Source organism: Talpa occidentalis, unplaced genomic scaffold (assembly GCF_014898055.3).
Source record: "Talpa occidentalis isolate TD23 unplaced genomic scaffold, MPIMG_talOcc4v2.1 talOcc4.17, whole genome shotgun sequence".
Taxonomy (NCBI): Eukaryota; Metazoa; Chordata; class Mammalia; order Eulipotyphla; family Talpidae; genus Talpa; species Talpa occidentalis.
Genome location: NW_023601754.1, coordinates 38411246 through 38438358, shown reverse-complemented (window position 1 = coordinate 38438358; position 27113 = coordinate 38411246). Strand labels below are relative to the sequence as shown.

Genomic DNA, 27113 nt, shown 5'->3' with positions numbered 1-27113 from the left:
CTCCCTGCAGCTCCCAGCCGGCCTCGGAGCTGCGGCGTCAGGAGCATAACACAAGGGGCGCCCCGTTCACCCCCCGGGGCTGGGTGGTCTGTTACAGCGACAGGCGTGGAGCAACCGCCCACTTCGCTGCAGGCCTTAAATCCTATTATTTCTTCCGCAGAAACTAAAATGCGTCTCCCCTTACACGCTGTGTGAACATTCGCCATCATTTTCCTGCCCAGGCAACGAACGGCCATGGCCATCGTGGGTGATCAGGGCTGCGTTTAACCCGCAGGGTGTCTGCTGGGAAAGAATAACCACGTTTCTCCAGTTCCACTGGGAGATGCCGACGTGCAAACCGCATGGGAGCTTGGGGTCCCAAGCTGCATGCGCGAGGCGTGTCTGTATTTGAAAGTGAATATTAACCCCCCGTGAATGCAGCGCCTTGGCTCTCCCGCTGGTCCCGCCAATCAGACCAGAGGGGCCGAGCACTGCTGGCTCCGTGCACAGCAACCACAGGGAGGAGGAGCTTTGCTATTCAGCCTTTCTGGAGACCAAGACCCTCAAAGAACCCCATGAGCAGATCGATCACAGCGCACAAGACTAGGCAGGAAAGGCCTTGATTTCTCAGGTTAGGGGCAGCAGCGCCGCCTGGTGGCCACCGGGGGTCCCACATGATCTGTGAGAACAGGGGAGCCTGGGGCCCAACCTCCAGCCCAGGTGAAGAAAGAGATGGGGTCTCCGGCTGTGCTCAAGGGCCTGGTGCTCCTGTCTCCAGCCTCAGCTCTCATTGGACATGTACATCCCCCTAGTCTAGGAACAGCATCCATTTTCCTTTGGGGAACCCCCCACATTCAAGTCAAGAGATTCTTGAGGGTCACCCCCCTCAATGCATCAGGTACATGATCTGATGACAGGTGACTCAAATCTTTCCAATGAGAGTTGGGCCTGCAACATTTTTCCTGGAGCTATCGAGACCGAAGCGCGCCCTTTCCAGTCAGACTAGAGGTGTTTTTGGGGGGAGGGTAAGTGACAGGCTTCCCTGTCTCTGATTATAGAAGAGGCTGCTTGGAAATGAAGCTGACATCGAGAAAAACAGATTCAAGAGAGAAAACGAGGCACAGTCCTGATGAAACATATTTGAGCAGCTGGATCCAGCAGTACCTGAAGCCATGACTCCAGCACAATTGGCTCCAATTCCATGAGCCCATTAAAGGCTCCTCTCCTAAGCCAGTGGGAAGTGGCGGATCACACGGCCAGTCTGACTTGTGCCAGGCCCTAATTCCTCTCTTCCTGCTGCTTACATTTGCAAACTCAGAGGCCACATTAATCAAAACCATCTTTATTATTTAAAGAGGATCCTGTCATCAGGGGCCCCTAGGGGGGAGTTCCCAGATGGCAGAACAATATTTACACGGGCATCAGGAGGGTGAGGCTTGCGTGGTCCCAGGGGTGAGTGGCCCCGCCACTGTGGAAGAGAGGACCCTGGAGGGAGGGTACCTTGGGCCTGAGGGCTGGACCCAAGACGAAAAATGTTCCATCCCAGGCCCAGGGTGGAGCCCACCTGTAGGGCTGGAGCCACCAGATCAACTCGGGCCCCGGAGGCGTGTGGTCGGGAGAAGTCACAGGTCAGAGCTGGGTCACCATGCCACTGGCTTCGGAGTGAGTCTGGGGAAAGACAACTGGGGGCTTCTGAGGGCTGAGAGGCTTCCCCCAAAGTCCCACAGCTAATCTCCCAGAAGCCCTCTGAGACCCAGATAGAAGAGGGCGCCCTCTTCTCTACTAGGGTGTCTTCCAGAAAAAATCAAACCCTGCCTCCTTTCCCCCAGCCAGACCCTGAGGCACCTGCCCTGGGACTCCCACATGGGCTGACTTTCACCTTTATGGCCTGGAAGATCCACTCCCGGAAGGCACTGACTTTGGTGTAGACGCCTGGCTTCTGTGCCAGGGCACAGCCGGTCCCCCAGCTCACGATGCCACACAGCCGCCAACGTGGCATCCGAGAGATGTTGTCCTCGCACACGAAGGGGCCCCCGCTGTCACCCTGGTGGCAGGAGGGGAGGCCTGGCTGGAGACCCAGGGGCTGGCCCTGAGGCCTATCAGATTGCCGGGGGCTGTGGTCAAAGAGCCCTCGGCCCTGAGCTTAGGAGCCCGGACACCACCTGCCCTGGGTCTCCGCCCCGGCATGGCAGGGACCAAGGAACACTCCCACCCCTCACCTGGCAGGCATCGATGCCACCCTCGGGGTAGCCGGCACAGAACATCTTGGGCTTGATCTGGTTCCCGTAGAAGTCAGGGCCGTTGCAGACATCATTGCTGATGATGGGCACTCGTGCCTCCTGGAGCACCCCAGCCTGCTGGCCTGGGAGTATGGGGGCAAGGCTGACCGAAGCTGGGGAGCAAGCATAGCCCCCATCCCTCCTGGTGCCCACCCAGGCTCCTTGGAGTCCCCACAGCCCAGGGCCGATCACTCAGCCAGACAACTGCCTTGCCCAGCCCTGCCCAGCCTCCTTCCTGGGGCCTCGCGGGCCGAGGGCGGACTCACCATAATACTGCGTGTTGCCCCAGCCCGTCACGGTGCAGATCTTGCCCTCCACCAGGGCCTGGTTGGCGGCCGGGAGGCACACGGGCTGGATGTATTCTGTGGGGGAGGCCACACTGGTCCAGCCTCTGCTGGCTGCCCCCCTGTCCAACCTCTGCCCAGCGCCCCCGGCACACCCTCTGCTCTGCTTTACAAGAGGCGCTGCTGCCCACTGAGCGCTCACCACGCACCAGGCACCTGCCTGCGGCAGCGCCTTTAATCTCCCTCAGCCCAGGAAGTGGGGGCTACGGTTCCCGCATGGCTGAGGGGAAACGAGGCAGGTCCCATGTCCAAAGTCTCCCAGCGGGGGCCTCCCCAGTGGCGCAGCGGTTGAGCGCTGGGTTGCAAGGCTGCCCGCGGCCTCTGCAGCGGCGGTTCGATCCCCGGCTGCTCCCCGGCCACCGGTGAGGGTCCCACATGGCGCGCAGACCTCTCCTGCCGCCCGCTGCTCCCCTCAGCAGTGTACTTCGTCAGTCTGCCTGCTCTGCTCCCCGCTCTGGCTCTGGTGAATTTTCTCACCCTTCCGCGCTGACTATACCCAGTGTTTGTATAAATAAATAAAAATAAATCTTTAAAAAAAAAAAAATCTTTAAATAAATAAACATATAAATAAAAACAAAAAAAAACAAAGTCTCCCAGCGGGCCACAGCAGAACCAGAAATGCAACCAGGTTCGCCCCCTTCCCAAGCCTGAGTTCCCAGCGTGGCTCATGGGGCCCCCGCCTAAGGGGGGCCTTTGTGGGAAACAGAGGAAAGGGGCCCTTAGCTTGAGACACTGACGTCTTCCTCGCAGAAAAGCATAACAAGGCGCCCTGAGAAGGTCCTGAGAGGTGGCAGGCACCATGCGGCTGGGGCGACACCGCATGCACTATGAAGCTATCCGTAGCCTCTGCAGCACGAGTTCGATCCCCGGTCAGGGAGCTACCCACATGGAGCAGCAGACCTCTCCTGTCTTGCCTGCTGCTCCCCTCAGCAGTGTATTTCAGTCAGTCTGCCTGTTCTGCTCCCCACTCTGTCTCTGGCGAATCCTCTCACCCCCTCACCTCTGGCCTGTACCCTAGTTCTTGTATGCAAACTAAATAAATCTTAAAAAAGAAAAGAACCATCAAAATCAGCATAATGCAAGCCACAAAGTAGCACTAACCTGCCTGCAGCACAGACCGGGGGTAACGCACCCGACACCAGCCAGGAAGCCTGGCTCAGGTCTTTGCCATCGGCCAGATGCAGGAACTTGGGGCACCTTTCCCTTCTCTGCGCTGTGACCTCTCCCCATGTGGGGAAACAGGGTCCTCAGAGGCGCGCCCACTCCTGGGCTGCCTTGAGAACTAAATGGCTGTGTGCCCAGCACCTGCTGCAGGCTCAGCATCATTGTTACTACTCCATCATCACCCCCTTCTGCTATTGCCATCGTTACGAATTACTGCTCTTACACTGGGGCGGCCGGAAGCGGCAGCCAGGCCTGCTCTTCACCACCTCTGCCTGGTTGGCAAAGTATTTTAAGTCCCACTGGCATCCAGTGAGCCTCAGGGAGACCAAGGATATGCCCTGAGAACTGCAGAGGGGATACCCCCCAACTCTCTCTCTCTGACTCATTCGTATTTTTTTTTTTAAGATTGATTGATTGATTGATTGATTGATTGATTTATACATGCACTGGGTACAGTCAGAAGCGCGGGAGGGTGAGAGAATTCACCAGAGCCAGAGCGGGGAGCAGAGCAGGCAGAAGGACCGAAGCACACTGCTGAGGGGAGCAGCGGGCGGCAGGAGAGGTCTGCGCGCCATGTGGGACCCTCCTCCGGTGGCCGGGGAGCAGCCAGGGATCGAACAGGCGTCGCAGAGGCTGCGGGCAGCTTCGCAACCCAGCGCTCAACCGCTGCACCACTGGGGAGGCCCCTCATTCGTATTTTTTAAAAGGTTTTTCATTTCAGAGGCTCTCATCAACCCTGGAAGTAACCCTGTGGCCTGTCTGTCCTCTCCAAATGCCCCATCCCAAAGCGGCGGCCTCCATCATTCCTGAACACCCAGTGTGAGCCCCCCAAAAACAAGATGGTTTCCTTTATCACCATGGATTCCCTCTTATCACCTCTGGCCCCGACCTCCGGAGGCCCCAGGCCAAGCTTCAGCCCACACTTACCTGTGAGGGGCAGGGGGCTGGAAAGGTGGACCAGGGCAATGTCGTTGCTGTTCTCCTCGCTGTTGGGGTCTCGGAAGGGGAGATAGCCCCCGTGGTAGATGACGGCCTGCACCCCCAGCTGCAGGCCCTGGGGTGAGGCCTGGGCCACGGCACCAGCGAACACTCGCCATCGGGACAGGACCCGGTTTCGCCTGCCGGGAAACATGAGCGGAGGAGGTGGCCTGCCTGGGCACGGCCTCCCCACCTCACCGCCCCCCACCTCCGCCGCCCCGTCAGACCACGGGGGACACTCACTCAGGGAAGCAGTGAGCGGCTGTCAGCACCCAGTCTCCGGAGAGCAGGGACCCCCCGCAGAGGTGGGCGCCGTCGTAGCGAAGACTGACTTGCCACGGCCACCTGCCCAGACTGGTGTCCTGCCCCCCCACAATGCGGTCCACGGGCAGCTTCCGGTGGCCGCAGTCTGTGGGGAGGGCAGTAGGGCACAGCAAGGGCCTGGAGCCCTGAGCAGACAGACCCAGACCCGAGGGCCTCACGGGGCATGGGTCCATCCTGGGGGGTGTCCAGGGAACATGGCCCCACCCCTGGGAGAGCCTGAGGAGACAGAGCCCTATTTTGGGGAACCCGTGGGGACATGGCCCGGCTTTGGGGCCTTGGAGGGACATGGCCAGCGCCCTGTGGATGTGTGAGAGGACAGTCGCATCCTGTAGGATCTAAGAAGACAAGGCCCTGCCCGTGGGTGTCAGACATGATGTTGTCTGGCCCTGGGGACATAGTCCCATCTTTGGGGGGCCCACAGGGACACAGCCCTGCCCTGGAGAAGTCTAAGGTGCAGGGTCTTAGTTTCAGGGTCTCACCTTGGCAGATGGTCGTCAGGAAACGACCCCTGGGACAGTCGCTGTGAGAGGCCAGGAAGGAGACAGAGCAACAAAAAGCAGAGGCCAATTAAGACAGATGGAAGGAAGATGCGCAAGGGGGGCTGCAAGGCCGGGGTGCACCCCACCTGCCCCCTGCCCTCCTCACCACACGGAGATGACCTCCATTAGCCCCCGGGCGTGGGGCAGCCGGCCCTCGTCCACGCAGAAGAAGCCCGACGTGCCGTTGGCGCCCGCCGTCCGCACGTCCAGCTCGGAGTGGGTCAGTGCCCTGGGCAGGGCGGCAGTCAGGACGCTGCTCCCACCTGCCTAGCCCCCCAACCCCCATCAAGGGACACCCAGTACCTGAGGAAGCCCATCTCCTCACAGCTGAGTCCCGCCACCCTGGCGTTGGAGCGCGAGGAGCACAGGAGCCTCCACGTCCCCTCCGTCTCATCGAACACGGTGAGCCGAGCGTCCACGGGGCTGACCTGCACTGCAGGGCAAGAGGACAGGGCGGCCTGGGTCACCCTCCCGCCCGGCCTGCTCTCCAGACCTGAGGGCCCAGCAGGACCCACGCGGCTCCCCAGGCCCCCTGATTCGTGGTGTTTCTGGAAGGGCACATGACTGAGGTCACGCAGATGAATGGCGGCCCAGGGTTCAGGCTGGCCTGCTGGGAGGCCCTGGTTCCTGAGCTGACAGCGCGTGAGCTGCAGGCCAGTCTGTAGCTTCACCTAAACACTGGGCTCCCAAGAGCTCTGGCGTGTGAAACCAGATCTGCCGGGGCCCTTCCTGCCCACCATGAGGGGAAAAAGAAGTCACCATGGAGGAAACCCAAGAGACTTCTGGTAGCATTTTTAAAAGCCTCTCGCTGGAGCCAGGCTTGACCCCTTCAAAATTGTTGCATACGTGAAATTATCATTTCCCTTTTATGTTGAGCGAGTTTCCTAGTTTTTCCTCTTGCCTTTTGCAGTCCAGAGATTCTTGACAAATAAATCAGATTGCAAAAATATTTAGACATTTCTGTAACCTTAAAAAAAAAGGGAGGGCCTCCCCTGGTGGCACAGCAGTTGAGCGCTGGCCTGTGAAGCTGCCCGCAGCCTCTGCAGTGCTGGTTTGATCCCCGGCCACTGGCGAGGGTCCCACATGGCTCAACAGACCTCTCCTGCCGCACCCGCTGCTCCCCTCAGCAGTGTATTTCGTCAGTCTGCCTGTTCTGCTCCCCGCTCTGGCTCTGGTGAATCCTCTCACCCTCCCGCACTTCTGACTATACCCAGTGCTTGTATAAATAAATAAATAAATCTTTAAAAAAAAGAGTACTATGGTTTAAAAAAAAAAAAAAGGGAAGAATAGCTATGTCCTCTGTAGGACTTGTAAGTGCCTTGAATATACTAATTGGCTGAAGTGTGTGGTAGCCTCCAAGTGGGGAGACTGTAGTCTTCATTCATTCACTCAACAGCGTTCGCTAGTCTGTGTGGGGACACAGAGGTGACCGAGACAACCCTGCTCTATGCCTCACCAAGCCTAAGTCTATGGGTGGAAGACAGTGCTTAAAAAAATCACCCAACCAAGGCATCATTACAAACTGAGAAGGCTCAAGCAGCTGGGCCTTCCAGTGGATTCTTCATGCCTGGGGCTGGTGTTGCTGAGAACTGACGTTCCTCTCACCCCCTCTTAGGCCACCCCACCCATGGCCAGAGGACCCTGCGCCCCAGCCAGGTCACAGCCCGCAGACTTGTACTTCCAGTCACTGAACACACAGAATGTGCCGGGCTCTGTTTTGGGCAATGAACAAATTGCCAGAATCAAGAGCAAGAATCAAATCAAACCTAACCCCGGCCCCAGGGATGGTGAGGGCCAACAGGTGAGGGCCGTGAAAGGACAGGTAAGTCACACAGACCTTGTGTCACACGGAAAGAAGGGGTTAGGCCAGGGGACTGCGGGGGAGGCCCGGAAGGCTGCAGTTCTCAGCAGGTGGTGGGAGAGAACACCTGAAGCAGGTGAGAAAGGGATGAAGATCGTTGGGGGAACAGAGCATGGGCCAGGGGAACTGAAAGCGCCCAGATCCCAGGCTGGGAACTGGGGGTAGGGGGTGCTTGAGGAATCAGAGACCAGAGTAGAGGCGCAAGGACAGATGAGGCGGGACCCCATAGGCATTAGAATTTTGCTTTTACCACAGTGAGGAGAGGGGCTGGCGGGGGTCAGAGGCTGCCGTGTGGGGAGCAGGCTGTGGGGGACGACAGTGGGCAGCAGGGACTGCAAGGAGGAGGCTGCTGTGAAGTCCGGAGGGAGGACGGAGCCAGGAAGGTAGCGGTGGAGAGAGGAGTTGAGATTCTAGACCGACTGCGAGGGTGGAGCCCACCGGCTGGGAGACAGACTGGGGGAGGGTCAGGGACGCCCAGAGGTGTTCGGCCGGATGGGGCTGAGATCGCTGAGATGAGGTGGGTGGGGAGGAGCAGGTTTGGGGAAGAGCCACTGTCACCCTCTTGGGCCTTTACTGACAGGCCCCGTGTGGCCAGTGGCACAGCCGGGAAACTCGGGTGCAGACTCACTTTTCACCTAAGCTGAGGTCTCCCTGCAGAGCTAGGCAGGGGAGGCAGGACTTCCAGGGAAACCTACTGTGTGCCCAGCGCCAGGTTCCGTGATCTCCCGCCCCCCCCCGCCCCCCCCATCAACCACAGCCCCAGGGGTCACAAGGACCACGCCTGTTTTCTGTTTGGGGAAGCTGAAGCTTAGGGAGACAGGAGGGTGACAGACGGGTGACTTGGCCAGTGTCAAGCGTGGGAGAGGCAGAAAGAGAGGGTGTGACTCGGACCCCTAGACGGCCTCCCCAGCTGCTCCCCTCCTGGGGTTCACCGACGACAGCTCGGCCATCACAACACTGGCTACATTTCCAGTGTCGTGATGGAGCTGGCCGTGGGCTGGCCACATGCGACGGCATCTGGAGGACTTTCGAATCCCACCACTATCCTGGGAGGCGGAGACCCACTTCGGTGCTCATCTTGCAGATGGGGAAACTGAGTCTCAGAGCGGGCATACCGGTCAGAATAGACACAAAGTCAGGATTTGAACCCAGACCTGCTGACTCGCATGGCCTGCTCCTGCTGTGGGTCTAGCGTGGCCCCAGCCCAGCTCCCACCCGGAACACGCTCGCCCACAGCCAAGGCAAAGAGCTTCCTGGCCGGTCGGCCTGCGTGATGGCCTCGGGCTTTGACATGGGGGCAGGGATCCCCCACCCACCCCACTCTGTGTTCCAGAACTGACTTGAGCTTTGAAACACCAGCTGGGGGTAGGGGTGAATCTTACTTTAAAATGACTTCGAAGTGCTCCAGAAATGTGATTTCCAGAAAGTGTGAGGTTTTAGGAAAAAATTATCACTTTATGGGCGTGTGCTGGAGAAGGCGGAGGGGGGAGGAAATAAAATGCTCCCCTCCAATTATTTTTAAAGCCACCTTCTGTGACACTGTTTCTCACTGTTAAACTCTTCATTCTTGCCCGCATTATTTTAAGCAAAGCAAAGTCTGTTCTGGGTCACCTGCTTTGCTTACCAAACTCTCTGATATATTTAGAGGTGTGAAAATCCCAGAAAAATGAAGTGGGGATAGAGTTTGGGGTGGTTGTTGTTGCTTTTAAAATTTCCCAACATTGGGCCTCCCCTGGTGGCACAGCGGTTGGGCGTTGCTTGCAGCCTCTGCAGCGCTGGTTTGATCCCCGGCCGCAGGTGAGGGTCCCACATGGCGCACAGACCTCTCCTGCCGCCCCCTGCTCCCTTCAGCAGTGTATTTCGTCAGTCTGCCTGTTCTGTTCCCCCCTCTGGCTCTGGTGAATTCTCTTACCCTCCCGCGCTTCTGACTGTACCCAGTGCTTGTATGAATAAAAATAAATACATCTTTAAAAAAAAAAAATTCCCAACATTTTGGATAAACCCAAGTGGACGTCAAGGGTCGGGGGGCTGGCAGTGTGCAGAGCTGGGTCTGAATAGTGGCCTGATGGGTTTCCAACTGGAGGCTCAAGACAAGTTATTCCTTAGGCCAAACTTTCCTGACCACCTACTATGTGCCAGATGCTTCTGGGCAGTAAACTAAAATATTCAGGTCCTCCAGATTTCTGCAGGAGTCAGGAATTAATTGTATAAGGAGTCTTCTGGAGCAGAAGGATCGGGGTGTGGAGTCTGGGGAGCAGGATGGCCTGAAGAGTGAGAAAAAAGCCAAGCACTGCACATAATCACCTCCTCTGCTCTCACCCCCAGTTCACAGATGAGGACAGTGAGACTCCCAGAGGACACAACAGGTGTGAGGTCCCCAAGCTCGCAGTGACGGTGCAGATCTAAACCTGGCTGCAGGCTGGCAGCGGGAGAGGTGGGTGAGTAAAGGCCAGCCCCAGGGTGTCCTTTCCAGGACACGAGAGAGACAGCAGAGAGTTAGGGATCCAGCAGACACAAGATCCCTCTGCCCTGCCACTAAACCAGAGGGTGGTCTTGGGAAGTCAGTTCACTTATGGGCCTCCATTCGCACAGGTGTACAGCTGGGGGGCGGGGGTGACAAGAGCTAGCGTCACAGGCCAAGCCTGGCTGGCTAAGTCGGCCTGCACTGGGCAACTTGCTGGATGTTTCTAAGAAACCACAGAGTGATTTCTCCTAGAACCAGACCCAGGCTGCCTGGGTCCAGACCCTAGACCTGCCATTTGCTCTGTGACATGGGTTAAATCCCTGAGCCTTTCTGGACCTGAGTTTCCCCAGACTAGCCGGCTGTGGTGAGGATTTAACAAAGTGAGTGCGTAAAGCCCCTGAGGCTGTGTGCACAAGAAAAGAGAGCCTCAGTCCTGGCCTGGGGAACTGCCCGGATGCTGCCTTTGCTTGTGTGGATTTCCCTGGAATTAGAAACTCAGCGGAGTGAAATAGACTTCCCACCTACACCGTCTCTCTTCCTGTTGCTCTGGGTCAGGGAATGGCGACTTGGAGTGGGCCTTTGGGAAGTCATTCATTCATTCATTCATTCATTCATTCATTCCATAATTTGTCTCTGCATCTATAGTGGAGTGTGGACAGCCATTCCCACCTGCCTGCAGATGATTCTCTCCCAGGCAGGTAGAAGAGCTATCCCCAGCTCCATCATTTACCAGCCGCACGTCCTCTCTGGTCCTCACTTTCTACATCTGTAAAATGGGGTAGTAACAGCCCTGACCCCCTACAACAGCTCACAGGGTTCCCTGAATCCATACAGTGCCCCTCAAGCAGTGGTTGCGACCAAGCCCCGCAATCAGAAACACAGTGTTGCGTTATGACGTAAAATGTAATGCCCGACCATCGCTCTGAGCCTCAGTTTCCCCATCTGTAAAACAGATGAGATTTTACGGTCCCATCTCACCAAACAAAAACAAAAGATTACTCAAACTTTTTCTTACTGGGGAGGCTAATATCTTCTCATCTCTTTCACGCTTTTTAAAAAATGGGGTTTTCAATTCACTAATTTAATTTCACACCGCACTAATGGGTGCACATTTCCAATCTGAAAAACACAGGACAGGGCCAGGGAAGTGCTCAGAACAGCCCCGGCCAGAGCAGGCAGGCGCTCAATCTGGAGCACTATTGTCATTAGCATCACTGCACAGGGCTGTGCCTTCATTCAAAACACCCCTTTAGGGCTTTCCCATGGGGCCCCCACCTCCCAGGCTGCTTTGCTCACCTGGATACAGTGGCTCCTGGTCACTCCTGAGCAGAACGGTCACTGCAGAGAAGGCAGAGGTGAGGGCAGGCCGGCTGTGGGCCGCCGGGGAAGGGAGGGGGAGGCTCAGGGGCCACTTCTCACCGATGGCCCAGGATGCCGCCCCGATGCCAGTCAGCAGCAGCAGGGTCCCCACAGCGAGAGCTGCCACCTTGGGTCCGGAGCAGCATGGCACAGCCCGGCCACCTGCAACAGACATCATGCTGGGGCCACCGCCAGGCCTGCCCTCATGGCAGCGGGGTCTGGGCATGGAGCCAGCTCTGCCCTGCCCCCAGGGCCAGCTTAGCCTGCCCCGGCCTGCCATGCCCTGGGCCTGATCCCTGCAGCCGAGGCGTTGGCAGGGCCGCCCATCCCCTGTGGTGTGGACAGCCAGGTGTCCGGCTCCCCAGGGGCTCCAGTGGGGAGGGGCGTGACTGGGACAGGTGCCATCCTCCCTGCCCCCACCTTGGCACTTCAGGATTTCTCTTCCTGGATGACGCTGCGCTTTTGTCTCTCCCTCATTGCTTATGGCCTTGTTTCCTTGCACCTCCCACTTCCGCTAACTTTCCTGAAGGTTCTTGGAGCCTCTTGGGGACCACAACCCCCGGTTTTGGGCCTTTAATGGCCGCCCTCCCCCGGCCATTTGGCATTTTCTCACTGCCTCGTTTCTCCCTGCAGTTCCAGATCCCTCGTCCCAGGGTACCCCCCAGAACAGATTCTCCCACGGAACCCGGCTTCAACATCAGATCTGCCCCTGGAGGGGAGTGTCAAGCCTGGAAACCTGCCAGCCTCACTTGCAGACAGTGGCCTGGGGCAGGGGCGTCGCCTCATCCAATAAATGAGCACCTCCTCCTCTGATGAATGGGCAGGCAGTCACCCTAAAGCACTAAAAAATAATAACAGGGCCTCCCTGGTGGCGCAAGGCGTTAAAAGTCTCAGCACTATGAAGCTATGGCCAGGCACTGCAGCACGAGTTGGATCCCCGGCCAGGGAGCTACCCACATGGCACGGCAGACCTCTCCTGTCTCCCCTCTGCAGTGTATTTCAGTGGATCTGCCTGTTCTGCTCCCTACTCTGTCTCTGGTGAATCCTCTCACCACCATCGCCCCCCACGCTTCTGGCCTGCACCCCAGTCTTGAACGGATAAATTAAAATAAATCTTAAAAAAATAAATAAAATAATAACAGCCCAACTGCCCGGATGCTTACTACAAGCTAAGCGCCGCTGTAAATACATTTACTTATCAGATCACGATTCCCATTTTTCAGAGAAAACTGAGGCTCAGAGAAGCGGAGTCACTTGCCCAAGGAGACTCGGCCAGAAAGAGGCAGAGCTGAGTCCTGAACCCCCACAGATCTGGTGCTGGGGCTCGAGCGTGCAGCCCTAAGTCACCGCAGCCTGCGTCGGGTACAGCAGGTCATCAATAAACGCTTGACAGTATTTACAGCTGTGTGCTCCCAGGCCGCGCCCTCCACCTCTCTGAGCTCAGCGTTCCCGTCGCTGCGATGGCCCTTTGCTCGGTCACTGTCGCTGTGTCCCTGGCACCCTCGAGGCTCTGGGGACGCACCCTATAACAAGGCAGACGAGAGCCTGGTACCCATAGGGCTTGGGGTCTAGGTGGGTGAGGTGGGTGAGGGAGATAGAAACAAGTGAACTTGATCACCTCCAGAGTACAGCCAAGGCTAAGAAGAATAAGGGGGGTGGGGGTGGTGGGGGGCAACAGTGGGGATCTGCAGGATGCTCAGGGGGGGCCTGAACTGAGACCTGAAGGCTGAGGCCAGCCACGCAGAGACCCCGAGGAAGAGCACTGTGCCAAAGGGAACAGCATATGCAAAGGCACTGAGGCGAGAATAAGCATTTGGAGGACAACAGAGGCCACTAGTGTGGCTGGGGAGGTGAGAGCTTGGGGTAGCAGTGGGAATAAGGCTGGGGTCAGCTAGGGAGGCCCGGTGGCCTGGGGAGAAGAGGGATTCTATTCTCAGTACAATAGGAGTCCTGAGGATTAAACGTCACCCTTTTACTAGGGGTGCTGGGGGCACAGAGAGAAAAGACTGCTTCAGGCGCAGCTGGGTGTGGCGTGAGCCTGGCTGCCTTGGCACCTGCAGGGCACTCCCAGGGCTGCAGGAGCTGCGGTTTTCCCGCCTGTCACCGGCACAGGGCCAGCAGCACACGGTCAGAGCAGGGAGGGGTGCAGGGCTTCCTGGATGGCCATTGTCTGGGTGTGTTAAGAATTTGCCATCTTCCTGGTTCCGGGGGGCGGTCTCGGCTCCCTGCGGGTCAGGCTGGCCCTCCCCTGCCTTCAGATGTGCCCCACAGGAAGCAGCGCCTCCGAGTCCTCGGGTACGAGGCAGGACATCTGTCTTCTGAGTCAGGGGTCTCGGGCAAGGCCAAAGGGGGTGCCCCTGGTGGGGCAGGATGCCTTCGCTTTGGGGGCCCTGATGCGAGGGTTCCCCAGGGGCGGGACAAGAAGCGTCCTCACTCTGGGTGAGAGGCGAGCTCTTCCCCAGGATCCCTAGGGGGTGCCCCAGGAATGAGAAGGCGGCAGCCCCACCTGTCCCCGGCCCTCTCTCCTCCAGGTCAGCTGCCAGGCCGCCCCCGCAGGTCAACTGCAAACGCCCTCACAGGTGACATCCTTGACTCCCTGTCTCTCCTAGTGCCCCAAGGACAGCCCATGTCTCAGTCTTCACAGCTCCAACTCCAAGCAAAAGTCTCCCTCACCGGATTCTGACACGTGCACCTGATTCTCCTTCCACTCCGACGTCGCCTTTCCCGCCTCCTGACCTTCTCCCCACGCCACAGGGCGGCCTCTGGCCTCCTCTGCCTCTCGCCTGCCACTGCCAAGTCTGTCTCGGCCACCTCAGCCGCCGCAGTGCTATTGGATGCCCCTAGGCCTGCCTCTCCTCAGCCCCAGAGTGGGGATCCTGAGGCCCGACAGTTGCTCTCCTTCAGGCCCCGGGGCCCACAGTGGTCTCAGTGTGTCCCCGAGTCTCAGGTCCTCAGAGGCCCCCCCAGCCGGCCAAGTTCTCCGGCCACTTCTTCCCTGCCCCCGGCGCCCTCCAAGCCAGGTCCAGCCTTCACATGGACGCCTGGGGGATCTGCTTCAATACCAAGTCCCACCTGTCCTTCTTTACCTAGAACCTTCCAGGACTCCCTGGTGCCTCTCACGACAGAGGCTAAGGCCCTCAGCCCCTTTTGGGTACAAGCACCCGATGGAGCTTCCAAAGCTTGACCAAAATCACAGGCCTTGGAGGAGACGCACGTGCCCACTAGCGCCATCTCGTGGAGAGACCCAGCGTGGCCGAGGCCCAGAAGCAATCCTACCAGCCCAGGGTGCGCCTCAGCGCCCTCCCTGCTCCGTACCCAGCCTCGCTTCCAGACACCAGGAGTAGGGGGCGCTCTGCACCCCCAGCAGCTTGTCACATCCAGCATCTGGCTGTGCTCTTCCCTCCGCCAGGACACCCCAGCCACCCACCTTGAATGGCCACCCGACCTCTAAGTCCCCGGGGAGCAGCCAGCACCTGGCCTTGGGCCCACTTCAACAGCAAACCGCCCCGCCGAAAGCTGACTCACAGCCTGCCCTAGCCCTGACCTGCAGTCTCCGTAGGTCCCCCGTGCTGTTTAGGAGAGAAGGAATCGTCGCCGCCACCACCCCTACCGGACAACCTGGCCCACAGACAAAAAGGAGGCCCAGAGAGGTGCAGCCACCTGCTCCAGGACACCCAGCACCTGTCAGCATCTGTGTCCAGGTTGGTGGGGCTCCCTTCCAAGACCAGCCCCAGCTGCCTGGTCCGCACTGGAGCCCACGGTGCTTTATTCCCTCGGCCACCACATCTGGCAGCCTTCCCGGCATGCTCTGCTTTCCCTCCATGCTTCATTCCTCCAGCGGCTTCAGCCCTGGAGACTCCCCCCGGGGGCTCCAGGAGGGAGACCATCCGGAAGGCGCAGGCCCTGCTGTCCACTTGCTCAGCCAGGGCGCGGCGCCTTGTCCAGAGTGACTGAGAGCCCAAGTTCACGCCGAGCCACAGCGGAACAGTGGCGTTGGCGCTGAGACCCCAGGAGGCCAGCGGCCCACACCAGTCATTTCAGCCCATCCATTCAGCACTCCCCACCCATCAGGCAACGGTACCCTCGCGCCGCCGGGGAGGTGCCTGCTAGTACCAGCTCCACTTGCAGAGGAAGAAGCAAGGCCAGAGGACAAGCTGCTCCTCAGGATCCTCACTGCCTGAACGTTCTGCCGCCTGGGACTGAGCCCAGCTAGCCTGGTTCCAGCAGGGAGAGAGGTTTTTGGTCCCAGCTGGGGAGGCAGGAAGGAAAGGTCGCCTCTAACTGGGCCCCTCCAGATGGCTCCCAGGTGTGGAAGAGGCTGAGAGGGAGCCAGGCTGTCTGGAGCCCCATCCAGGGCCACGAAGGGCCTGGCGTGCCAGCCACTAGGGCCTCGGTGGGTGGTTTCACCCTGGGGCGGCTCCTCTGTCGCCTCTCCCTCTCCATCCATCTAGGCCGAGTCCAAAGTTCTCCCTCTGCTCTGGTGCGCACACAGCGAAAGTGGCAGGGATGTCTGCCTTCGGTGGGGGTCTCGATCCCTGGGACACCAGGTCGGCCACCTCCCTCATCCCGTCCCTGGCTCGTGGAGTGAGGCTCACAAGCCGAGCCCCTTGCTGGTGCCTTGTGTACGTCCTGCACCCCCGGCGACCTCACAGGGGTGGGCAGTGCTGGGCTCCACGCCCGACTGCAGGGGAGACGGAAGCCCAGAGAAACACTGTCGCTCGCACGAGAGCACACAGCAGAAGGGGGGAGGAGGCAGATTCAAGTGCAGGCCCCAGTCTGCGCCCTTAACCTCGAGGGCTAGTGTCCCGCACCCCCAGTGGAGGACAGGTCGCTGGGGGCTGAGGGGACACTGAGGCAAGGCCTAGGAGGGTGATATGGGGTGGCAGGGAGGCTGGTGGTGGCAGAGCCCCACAGAAAAATTGGTTAATAGTTAATCAGGTGGAGGAGTCCTCAGGAGGGGGTGGGGATGGGTCCAGGAGGGGCGCAGGCGAGGGGGACCGCAGGGGGTGGAGGGCTGGGAACAAAACAGGCCAGGCCGAGCCAAAGCCGGGGCTCAGGGACGGGGGGGACTCACCCTCCTTCTCCGCCATGTCACAGTCTCTTGTTAATGATTTCCCGGCTGACCTCCTGGGCCAGGCAGGACCTGTGGGGAGGTGAACGGGGAGGCAGGGCCTGGGGGAGCCCAGCCCAGTCCCGGTGCCCCCAGTCCCCGGCGCCCATCCAGGGAGGCTGGAGGGACTGGGCCCCGGCCAGAGCACGCCGTGATCACGGACGCAGGTCGGGCTGGGTTCAAGGATGGGGTCAGCGTCTGACCGGTGGCCAGGGGGCCGCGAGAATTCGCAGGACTGGGGCCGCGTGCCCGGGCCCTGGAGGGACCGAGGGTCCGAATTCGTGGGTTGGAGCGGGCGAGGGGCCTCAATTCCTGGAAACTGGGGCAAGAGGGGTTTGGGGGCCAGGACTCCTTAGTATGAGGGAGGAGGGGCAGAGGGGGCTGCACCCCTGGGTCTGAGGGGTCGGGAGACCGGAGCCCAGCCTCTGAGACTGAAGGAGAGGGCGCCCGGGCGCCGAGCCCCTGGAGGCAAGTGAGAGAGCTGGCTCTGGAGGTCGCCAGAGCCTGTCTACTGGGAGGTGGGCACCAGGTTGGCTGGGGGGCTGGGGACCCACGCTGAGAGGCTGGCACTGAGGTCCTTACCCTGGGGTCCGGCAGCTGGGGCGGAGCGGAGAGGTGGTGCCAGAGGAGGGTCAGTCTCCAGGCCGGGGCAGGAGCATGGTGGCCCGCGGCAGCAGCGGGCGCCGGCAGCAGAGGCAGCGCGCGTGGGGCCTGCTAGGCCGGGTTGCCTCACCTGAGGAGGAGGGGGCCGGGCCAGGGGCGGGGGAAGGGGCGGGGAGGGGCGGGCAAAGGGATTGGCAGCGCCGGAGGCCACCTGGCTGGTGGGGCTGGATTTGCAGGGGCCGGACTAGGCCACAACCTGCCCTGCCCACCGCCTCGGGGCTGGAGGGGCCCAGGTGTGCCAGTTTGAGGGGAGGTTTGGCCTGAGGGCCAGGCTGGGGGAGACTGAGCAGGCTGAGGGCTGCTGGGAAGGACTGAGGGCAAGAGGACTCACACGGAGCGCCCCAGGGGCCCCAAGCCACCCTGCCCCAGTCACTTCTGCCTCCAGCCCTGCCTCTGCCCTGCCCCAGCTCAGCCTAACCCCCTCTCTGCCCACCCCTGCCCTGCCAGTACCGCTGCCCAGCCCCAGGCCCACCCCCGCCCCTGCCATTTCCTGCTCCTCTTCAGTTCCTGAAGAAGCCACCTGGCCTCGGCCCCCATTCTGACCCAGCCCCAGCCTCTGCTGCCTCCCCAGCCCCAACATCTGCCCCAGCCCCAACATCTGCCCCAGCCCCAGCCTGCTTTGCCCCTTCCCCCCAAGTCCCCTCCCCCCCAACCGCTTTCCTACAAGTCACGGGGGCTGGTTTGCTTTGGCAGCCTCTCTGCTGCCCGCGATGACCTCTGGAGCTGGGAAAGGCCCAGACTGGGGGGATGGGGGGCTTGGCCCGCAGAAAGCAGCACTGAGTGCTGAGGCCAAGTGGCCGGAAGTGTCCAAAGGCAGAGACATGCTGTCCCCCCGGGCGGCCAAGAGCACTCCACGTCAACACCAGATAAACACCCAACACACAGGGTCACCAGCAGACACCTGCCCGGGGACCGCCCCGCACAGTCACCCGTGGGTGCTCACCCCGGGCAGGCTGCGGCAGGGCGGCTCACAGAGCCCCTGGCACTGCCCAGCCGGCTTTCCCTACTTCTCCCCATTCAGATCCCCTTCGCCTCCCCCTCTCCCCAGCTCCCACCAGAGGCCCACCCTGCTGGGAACACAGCAAACCCACAAAAGTCTCTTCTCTGCCTTGCACCCCCACCCCAGCCTCCAGACTCCCGCCTGGCTCCCTCCCCCCCCCATGCAGGCCCCTGAGCTAATGGGTCCCCACCCAGAACTAATCAAATACCAAGTTCCACTCCTGCTGGGCCTCAGCAGGCGCTGAGCTCCACTCCCCGCCACCCCTGACTGTGTGCAAAGCCCCGCTGCCTGCTGCGAGGGCAGAAACCCGGGGGGAAACTGAGGCTCTTGGATTTGGGGGGGGTCGTACAGAGTGACTGGGCTCACGAGAGACTACAAATCAAGTCCAAGAACCTTTATTTCATGAACAAAACTACTTGTGTAAAGAGAGACGAGGCTGAACGGGCCCTTTCTAAGTGGCCACGATCCAAGGCTGGTGAGAGAGGGCGGGCTGGGGCGAGAGTGCATGGCGGGGAGGGGACCCCAGGTCCAGCCAGAGGAAGCAGGAGGGGAAATGTCGCTAGGGATCCGAGGGGGTCCAGAACCCCCTGCCCCACTGTTCCCGCCCATAGCGACCCCTGCAGGGCAGGGGTGGGGCAGGGAGGGGCTGGGCCCCAGTAGTGCGTGTCTGAAGCGGCCAATGTGTGCAAATCAGCAAGAAGGAGGGGTGCGGAGCCGCTGCCCCCACCTCACCGTCCCCCCCTCCAAACAGGCAGCAGAAGCAGGGGTGGGGGCAGCGGCAGTATTGCTTTACCCATCATGCATGGCGGTGGGTGGGTGATGGGGCAGGAGGAAGAGGGCTGGTTTAGGAGTGTGAGCCAAGCCCCCTGCCCCCTCCCACCCCGCGGCTCCGTTGGCAGGACTCTGAGGCTTGTGGAGGCCCAGGGATGGCCAACCCCCATTGGGGGCAGGCTGTGCCCGGATGTTCCCCAGTAGGGCTGGCTCTTCCTAGAGACGGAGCCCAGGGCCTACAGGTGAAGCAGACACAGGGGTTATGGGGGCCGCGTGGGCTGGCACCCTCCCAGGCCTCCCAGCCCTGCCACCCCCACACCCGCCCGCCTTACCGGGGCTATTCGGCCACCTGGACGCCCGTGCAGTTCTCCTTGCTCTCTGAGGTGATGGCCAGGTACTCCGAGCTGCGGGGCAAAGGCCAGGTGTACAGTGACCCCGTCATTAGTCTGGCCCACCCCCAGGGGACTGAGGAGAGTTGAGGGCTACGGCCCAGGCAGAGTTAGCGGGAGCAGGAGCTGTGGCCTGGGCAGTGAGGGGCCCGCCAGAAGTCCAGGCCCCGGCCTGTGGTGCTGAGCGTGAGGGAGGAGGCCAGGGGCAGACTCCGGGGCCTGGGGGAGGCAAGGGCTGGAGGCCTGACTCCTCGGTCTTTGGGGAAAGGATGCTGGGCCTGAACTCTGGGTCCTGAGAGAAATGGGGGTCGAGCATCTGAGGGAGGAGGGGGCCGGGTGAGACTGGCCAACGGCACCGATCCCTCCTCAAGCAGCTCACACTCCCCTCTGGAAAGTCTGGGGTGCCCCACCCGCTCCCCAGCCACACTCACGCGTTCTCTTGCGCGGCAGCCTCCGTGGCCGCGGCGATCTTCTTGTAGCAGTAGACCATCTCCGCCACGAGCCATATGGTCAACACCACGATGAGCACGTACATCATGATCTCGGACACGATGGACGCCATGTCTCTGTTGGCTGCACAGCCAGGCAGGGTTAGGCGGCAGCAAGCTCAGCCTCACACACAGCCTGCCCCAGCGCGGCGCAGCCTGCTGTGTGAGCCTGGGCAAGTGGCTCAACCTCTCTGGGCCTGGGCTGCCGCTGGGAGGATCATGCTGCCTCCCTCCAGTCACTGCTGTTACTGTGAGTCTCAGTAAGTGGCCCTGGATGGGCCCCGGAAGCACCCTCGACCTGCCTCCCTGTGTAAACAGAGGGGACGTCTGTGTCTTCGGGCAGTCGTGGGCATCTCTGTCAGCAGGTGCCCAAGGACTGGAGCTCTGGAAGCAGAAAGCTCAGGTTCAAATCTCGGCTCTGCCTCCTGCCAGCTGTGTGCTCTCGGGCAAGCGATTCGACCTCTCTGGTCTCAGCTTCCCCCGGTACTAAAGACTGATCATCACAGAACCTCCTTCGTGAGCGCGTGAGGACTAAACAAGTGCTGAGACTCTCTGGACTAGGCTTAGTATGTAAACAGCACTTAGCACCTGCTCGCTGGCCCCCTCTTCTTGCTGCTATTATCACAGAAATCAAGAGCGAGGGCTCAAGGGCCGGACCTCAGAGGCCGCAGCTTGGTTCTGCCTCTCGCTAGCTGTGTGACCTTAGACAAATGTCTCCACCTCTCTGAGCCTGGAGTCCCCGCTGATAACACCTGTGCCCTCTCACACCGCTGCCCCCAGAGGACCGAGTTTCCCTGTGTAACGTGCCCGATGCGCACACGGGCCCACAGCCTAAGGGCTGGCATCGGGCTGGTGCCCTGCGGAAACTGCCATCCTTCCTGCAGACTCGCCCTTCTGCAGCTGCCTTTCATCGGGCCTAAATTTAAACTGTAAAGGGAGCGCTTTCAGCCAGGGACCAGCTCAGCCAGGGACCAGCGTCGAAGGCCGTTCTGGCATCCTCGGCTGGATTTCGCGGGTGTCCTCGAATGCCGGCCCCCCCCTCCTGCTGGCCGGGATCACACTCCTCCCCCGCCCCCACGTCCTCACGTGGCTTCCTCCCCCGAGTGGGCGCTTTCTGTTTTTCACCGGGTGCAGATGGCACCAATGTTTTCTGGGCCAGAGTGCAGGAGGGTGCAGGGCCAGAAGCTCCGTCCCTGCTGGCCTGCAGGAGGAGCTGGGGACGGGGTTGCAGCCCTCATTCATCCTTCATTCATTCCTTCACTCTCGAGACATCACTGATGCAGCTCATGCACTGAATGCCAGCGCCCAGGCAGGCTCGGCGCTAAGTGCTTTCTCCAAGCATCTCCCTGACTCTCTGAAGCAGCCCCAAGGATGGAGACGGCCCCGGCTTCCGGTCAGCTGACTGCAGTGGGATATTTGTTGGATGAGGCGCACGCGATTGCAATACTCAGCCCCTGCTCCTGGGAGCCACAGGAAGAGGGTTCCGGTAACTGGCATCTCCTGTGTCCCAGCCACATTAACACAGGTGTGGCGCTGACACCCCCTTTGCAGACAAGGCACAGAGGGGATGCACAGGACTGGACTCAGCGTCAGGACTCAACCCCAAGTGGAACAACCTGGCCGTGGGGCCCAAGGCCCATCTGCTCTGTAAAGCTTCCGCCACTGAAGACTCTGTGACAGTGGTCACCCCACTTTACAGATAAGGAACGGAGATAGAGGGGTCACACAGTGGCTCAAAGGTGCCTTCTCTGGGAACCCTTCACCTGTCTGCCCAGACAGGCAGCCCCCTGAAGGCCCCGCCTCAGACTCCACTGCCCCTCAAGATGCCCACCATCCACGTTGGGTCCAAACAGAATCTGCCTGCTCATCCCCGTCTGCAGCCCCATGCCCGAGGGGGACCCCAGGAGCTTCCTACTATCATGTACACCTCTGCAGGGCCAGTGAAAGTCTCAGCACCAGCACCCCTCCTTTGGAAATGACTCAGCTCACCCCTTAGGGCTTATTACCAAGAGGCAATACAGACGGATGGGGCATGTGGAAATTGCAGGAAGACAGTGGCGTATAATAAAAAAGAATAGGGTATGGCGGGCAGTGCCCATAACCCAATAATAGCACGGGTAATGACGCAGCGCTGTGGTGTGATGAGTAATGTTAAAAATACTTTAGGGGCCTCCCCTGGTGGCGCAGCTGTTGAGTGCTGGGCTGCGAAGCTGTCTGCAGCCTCTATAGCGCCGGTTCGATCCCCGGCCACCGGTGAGGGTCCCACATGGCGTGCAGACCTCTCGTGATACGCCCACTGCTCCCCTCAGCAGTGTATTTCCTCAGTCTGCCTGTTCTGCGCCCCGCTCTGGCTCTGGTGAATTCTCTCACCCTCCCGTGCTTCTAACTGTACCCAGTGCTTGTATAAATAAATAAATAAATCTTAAAAAAAAAATACTTTAGTATGACAGGTGACAAGGACAGTATTCTATATAACAAGTAAAATTAAAAACACTAAATATGGTTGATAATATCAATATATAAAACACTACTTCGCATGGTGGGTAAGGAGAGAGGCATAAGAACATGGGGAAAACACTAGAAGCACTCCAGGGAAACATTAGAAGCACATACTGTCATATGGCTGGTAATGGTGAGAAGTCTAGTATATAATATAAAATGCTCTATCACGGTGATGAATGTTTAAAAGGCAATATTGGAATGTGGTAGATGAACACTTAGAACATGCTGGAAACTGAGTCTGCAAACTTTATGTTTTCTGGGCAGAAAACATAAAGGACCATGTATTCTGGAAAATACCGCGAGGAGCACAGGCTCTGGAAGGGGACAAAATGTGGCAGGTGATATTAAAACGAGAGGGTGCACTGGGTCCCCTGCGAGCCTGATGCCAGCTCCGCCGCGAGGGGGAGGGAGTTCTGCTCGAGGTGGAGCGACAAGGTGGAAAGAACCTGGGTGCTGATGGCAGCACAGAGCCAGCCCCACCCCAGCCCTCCCCTCGGCACTGATTAGGGGGAGAGAATCCACATAGACTTTGCTAAGACACAGTATTTGGGGGCGTCTTTGTTACAGCAACTCCACCTCCCCCGCTCCCCGGGGCAGGGTTCCATCCTCTGCCTGCTGATGGCCGCCCCCCAGCATCATGATGGGTACCCCAGAGTCACTCACACATGTCTCCGCACAGAATTCTGCTGGATCACTTTGATAATAAACGTAAAGATGCTGATTATAAAAAGAAACCCACAGCTCGGCTGCCGACAGAGTACCGCGAATCACAGCAAGGACAGAGTCAGCAGTCACGGGATTCTGGGGTCCAAAGCCAGGTCCCACGTGTGTGTCGCAGAACCTCTCCCCTGGGCCTCGGCCTCCTCATCCGTAACCTGGGGACAGTGGAGCCCCTCCCCCAGGTGGCAGGATTCTGTGTGGGACCAGGTTAGGGGCTGCCAGGGCCGTCTCCCCCACCTACCCCGCTGGGTCTGGGAAGGAAGCCCCCAGCATAAGCGTGCCACTGGCCCCGCGATGAGCTTGCCCTGGATTTTTGCTGGCCCAAGGTCAGCGACCTGTCCCTGGCCATCTAAGTCAAGGTGCCGTCAGGCCCTAGAAAGTTTCTGAAGTTGGCTAAGACAAGGAATCCAAAGCCCCCAGCGCCAAAAGGATGACACGATTCAAAACACCTTAGGTGCCATGGCTCAGCGGGCCCAGACCAGCACGGGCTTCTCCTGGAGGCTGGCGAGCAACGCCACCCCGGCCCACCGCACCTGCTGAGTCTGGAGCGCACTCGGCAGACTCCCCGCTCAGGTGCACAGGGGCTGCGGGCTGTGGCTCTGCGTGACACTCATACCCCTTCCCTGGCCATGCGGAGGGGGCCGGGTGGGCGACAAGACAGTCGACCATCGGAACACCCCATCACCCCACATACGGAGGCCCCCTGAGCCAGGCTGACACCCAGCCTGCGGCTCCATCCACGCAACCTCCCCACGAGGCAGCCGTGGCTCAAACACCAGCCTGCGAGTAGCTGCTGGGATTATCCTGTTCCCTACAGGACAACCCTTCGGCCCAGAGACAGAAAGGCACCTGCCAGAGGACACACAGCACAGCTGGCAAAGCTGGGTTTTGCACCCCTAACTTCATGGGGAGAGGCCTGCTGGGACCTCCCCATGGGTGGAGGGAAAATGGCAGCCAGGGCTGGACTAAGGGTAAGAGGTGCTGCTCGCCCTGCCGCCGTGGGCGCTGGCTGGCCCGGGCGTGGAGCCAGCCCGTCCCCTCTCTGCCACCTGTCCCTCCATCTGGCCACCAGCGGGCTCAGGAATAGGGGGGCAGGCAAGACCTGGCTCACCTTTGTCTACCACCTCCAGGTGGATCTTTTTGACGACGCTGGTGTTGTGCTCGTAGTTCTCGAAGAAGAGCAGGCGGTAGACGTGACACTCATAGTCGCCCGAGTGGTTGTAGGTGACATTGGTGATGAAGATGGAGAGGTCCTGCAGGTCCTTGGTGCCCCGACTGCCATTCCACACCACGCGGCCCTCGAAGCGCTCGTCTTCCTCCAGCTGTAGCACCTCGTTCTCATAGCGCAGGATCTGGGGGCAGCAGCCGGGCTCAGCACCCAGGCCCCCTGCCGCACCTGCACCCCTGCTCTGTCCCTCGCCGGGACACGCAGAAGGATAGAGGGACACATACGGGCTAGGGTACCCCGACCTCAGGCAGGGAGGACACAGAGGGGCTGGGATCACGCCTGGGCCTCACACACTCACACACACACACACACACACACATTCACGCCTCCTGGCCCCCATTCTCTGCAATTCCTCTCTGGCCCCAGACACGCTCCTCGTGGAAGGACAGAGATAGCCTGAGACCTCAGTTCTCCAGCGGACCCTGAAAGTGGGCGGTGTCCCCTCCTATGCAAGCACCCCCCCTACAAAGGAGGAGCTGGCTTCTCCCTGATGGCCACCCGAGGCATTTCTGTTGGCATGAAACAATTCCAATGACATTTATGCTGTGCCAGCCACGTGCCAGGTGCCTCAGCTCAGTCAAGCCTCGAACAAGCCTACGAACGGGGGACCATCGCCACCCCATCTTTACAGAGGAGGAAACTGAGGCTCAGAGAGGCTCAGTGACCGGCCCCAGCCTCCGGCTGGTCAGGGGGGAGCTGGAATTTGAATCCAGGTCACGGAGAGCGGCACATTATTACAGACAAACACACCCCCTGGGGACCCCTGCCAGGCACCCCCTCACCTTGACGAACTCCTCCGTGCCCTTCTGGCGGAAGGTCCACTCGGTGAAGGTCTCGGCGGTGGTCTCGCTGCGGCGCTTGCAGGAGATGCACAGGATTTTGAAGGTCATGCCGTACACGGCCTCGGTGTCCGAGTCCACCTCCACGCAGCCTCCCCAGGCGGAGGACACTGTGGGGACGGCAGGCTCAGCCCCGGCAGGGGCACCCGTCGCCCCAGGCGGTGCCAGGCCTGCTGGCGGTCGGCTCCCCAGAAGCCATCTGCTTCCCCTAGATCGTGATCACAAATGGGCAAAAGGGGATCCCTGCCTGGCCCTGGCCCTTGCGGCCCCCCCTCGGCGGTCACGCGGAGCCTCAGTTTCCTTAACTTTTCTAAGTTATGCCAGGCCCCAGGAGGGGGCTGGACCCCCAGGAGGCCCCAAATCATAGGGTATCAGTGTCATCAGCAACCCAGTGTCTTTGTCCCCCCAACACCCTTTCTTGGGTCACTTGCCCAAGCGACACACATCTAAGCGTGGGGCGAGGACCCCAGAGGCAGGGGAAGTTCAAGGGAGCAGCCATTCCCACTTCCTTGCTCCGCCAGCCACAGGAGGAGTGGGGGGGAAGGCCAGATCTCAGAGGGGGAAGGTGGGGGCTGGAGCCCCACTCCAGCTCTGCTCCCCAGTCCCACAAGTTCCTGTGTCATCACCCCCTCCCCAACTTGTCTCCACGCCCTGGCCCTCGGCTCCTGCTTGATCCTACCTCCTACCAGCACCCCAAACTCACCTTTCCCGCCTCAGGGCCTTGGCACCCCCACTGGATTTCAGTCCCTTTGGGTCCCTCCTCCACATTCTTGCCTGCCTCCCCCCTCCTGCCCGGGCGCTCACCGCTCACCGGCCGACGCGCTGCCCTAGCTCCGGCTCTGGGGCTCCCTCGTGTCTGCGCCTCCCTCCTGGTCTGGAAGGCTGGGCGTCCCCTGCTGTCTCTGTCCCTCTCCAGAGCCGGTTCCCGGTCCCCGCGCCATTATCTCCGCCGTCCGCGGGTCCCTGCCCACCTCCCCCGGCCCTTGGTAAACTCACCTCGCCCGCGCCGCCCTGCGCCCCTCGGTCTCTCAAGTTTCTCCCTCCCCACCGCTCGGGCCGGGAACTCCTCGGGCCTCTCTCCCTGGCTCTGGCGCGCCCCTGCCTCCCCCTGGACGGCCACCTCCCGGGGAGCACTCGGGAGCACGGGGCGCCCCGGCGTCCCTCGCCCCTTCCCTCGGGTCTCCGGCTCTCCCGGGCTCCCGGCCCCGGCGCCGCGCGCCGCCTTCCCCCACCCCCTCCCGCGGCTGTGGGTGTCACATTGCAGCCTGCGGGGCTCCGGGAGCAGCTGACTCCGCGCTTCCTCGCCCCCGGCCGGGCGCCCGCAGCCGCGGAGCCGCGCCAGCCGGGCCCCCGCCCGCCCCGGCCACCCGCGCCGCCGCCGCCCTGCCCGGCCCCGCGCCGCGCCCCGCGCGCAACTTCGGAAGCGGACTTGGCCGGGCCGGGGGTGGGCCCGGGGCGGCCGCGGCCCGGCCGTCCCGGCACCGGAGCGCGAACCCCGGCGCCCGGCCAGTGCCCCGGGGCGCCCCCGCCGCGCGCCCCCCGCGCACTCACCCAGTGCCGCGCCGACCACGAAGGCCAGCAGCGTCCCCATGGCCGCCGGCGCGCTGCGCCCCCTCCCGGCCGCCGGTATTAAGAGCGGGGCGAGCGGCGGCGGGCCCCGGCGGCGGGTAGAATGTCCCCGGGAGCGCGCGGGCGCAGCAGCTGCGGCTCTGGGACCGGCGAGGGGGGGCGGAGGGGGGGCGCGGCCCCCCCGCTCCGGTTACCGCCGGGGGCCCAGCCCCGGGGCCCGGCGTCCGGGCATCCCCGCCGCGCGGGCGGCGGCCGCTGCTGGGGCTGCTCCGCGGGCGCGCGCCGCCGGGCGCATCCGCCAGGTGCCCCGACCCCGGCCCGGCTCCGCTCGGCGCTGGCGCGGGCCGCGGTCTCCTGCGCACTGCTGCGGCGGCCGCCGGGCGGGAGGAGGGAGCGGGAGGGGGCGGGATGAATCACCGCGGGGGGAGGGCGCGGCCGCCCAGCCTTTGCCGCAGCGGCCCGGGAGGCGCCCGCCGCGCCGGCCTCTCCCGGTGGCGCAGGGACCGCGGCTCCGGGCCGGGGGCGGATGGGCCGGGCGTCCCT

General features: G+C 61.1%; 2 protein-coding genes across 3 annotated transcripts; both read right to left on the bottom strand.

The window, feature by feature from the left end:
• Nucleotides 1-1305: 1305 nt before the first annotated feature.
• Nucleotides 1306-17082, bottom strand: HPN (hepsin). The gene is made up of 13 exons (XM_037517950.1): nucleotides 16984-17082; nucleotides 16366-16434; nucleotides 11352-11453; nucleotides 11229-11270; nucleotides 5911-6040; nucleotides 5714-5836; nucleotides 5548-5588; nucleotides 4988-5153; nucleotides 4694-4884; nucleotides 2525-2620; nucleotides 2199-2341; nucleotides 1859-2023; nucleotides 1306-1647 (listed from the first exon to the last, which is right to left on the bottom strand). Exons 2-13 carry the CDS (start codon nucleotides 16379-16381, stop codon nucleotides 1609-1611), a joined length of 1254 nt encoding a protein of 417 aa, XP_037373847.1. The 5' UTR covers nucleotides 16382-16434; nucleotides 16984-17082; the 3' UTR covers nucleotides 1306-1608.
• A 1361-nt stretch (nucleotides 17083-18443) lies between these two features.
• On the bottom strand, nucleotides 18444-26933 carry SCN1B (sodium voltage-gated channel beta subunit 1). Of its 2 annotated transcripts, none has more exons than XM_037518000.1 (6): nucleotides 26553-26933; nucleotides 24945-25111; nucleotides 24046-24286; nucleotides 19656-19797; nucleotides 19168-19239; nucleotides 18444-19071 (listed from the first exon to the last, which is right to left on the bottom strand). In XM_037518000.1, exons 1-5 carry the CDS (start codon nucleotides 26590-26592, stop codon nucleotides 19173-19175), a joined length of 657 nt encoding a protein of 218 aa, XP_037373897.1. In that variant the 5' UTR covers nucleotides 26593-26933; the 3' UTR covers nucleotides 18444-19071; nucleotides 19168-19172. The 2 variants fall into 2 exon arrangements, with proteins under 2 accessions (XP_037373897.1, XP_037373898.1); XM_037518001.2 differs by lacking the exon at nucleotides 26553-26933 and adding an exon at nucleotides 25998-26045.
• Between the last annotated feature and the right edge of the window lie 180 nt (nucleotides 26934-27113).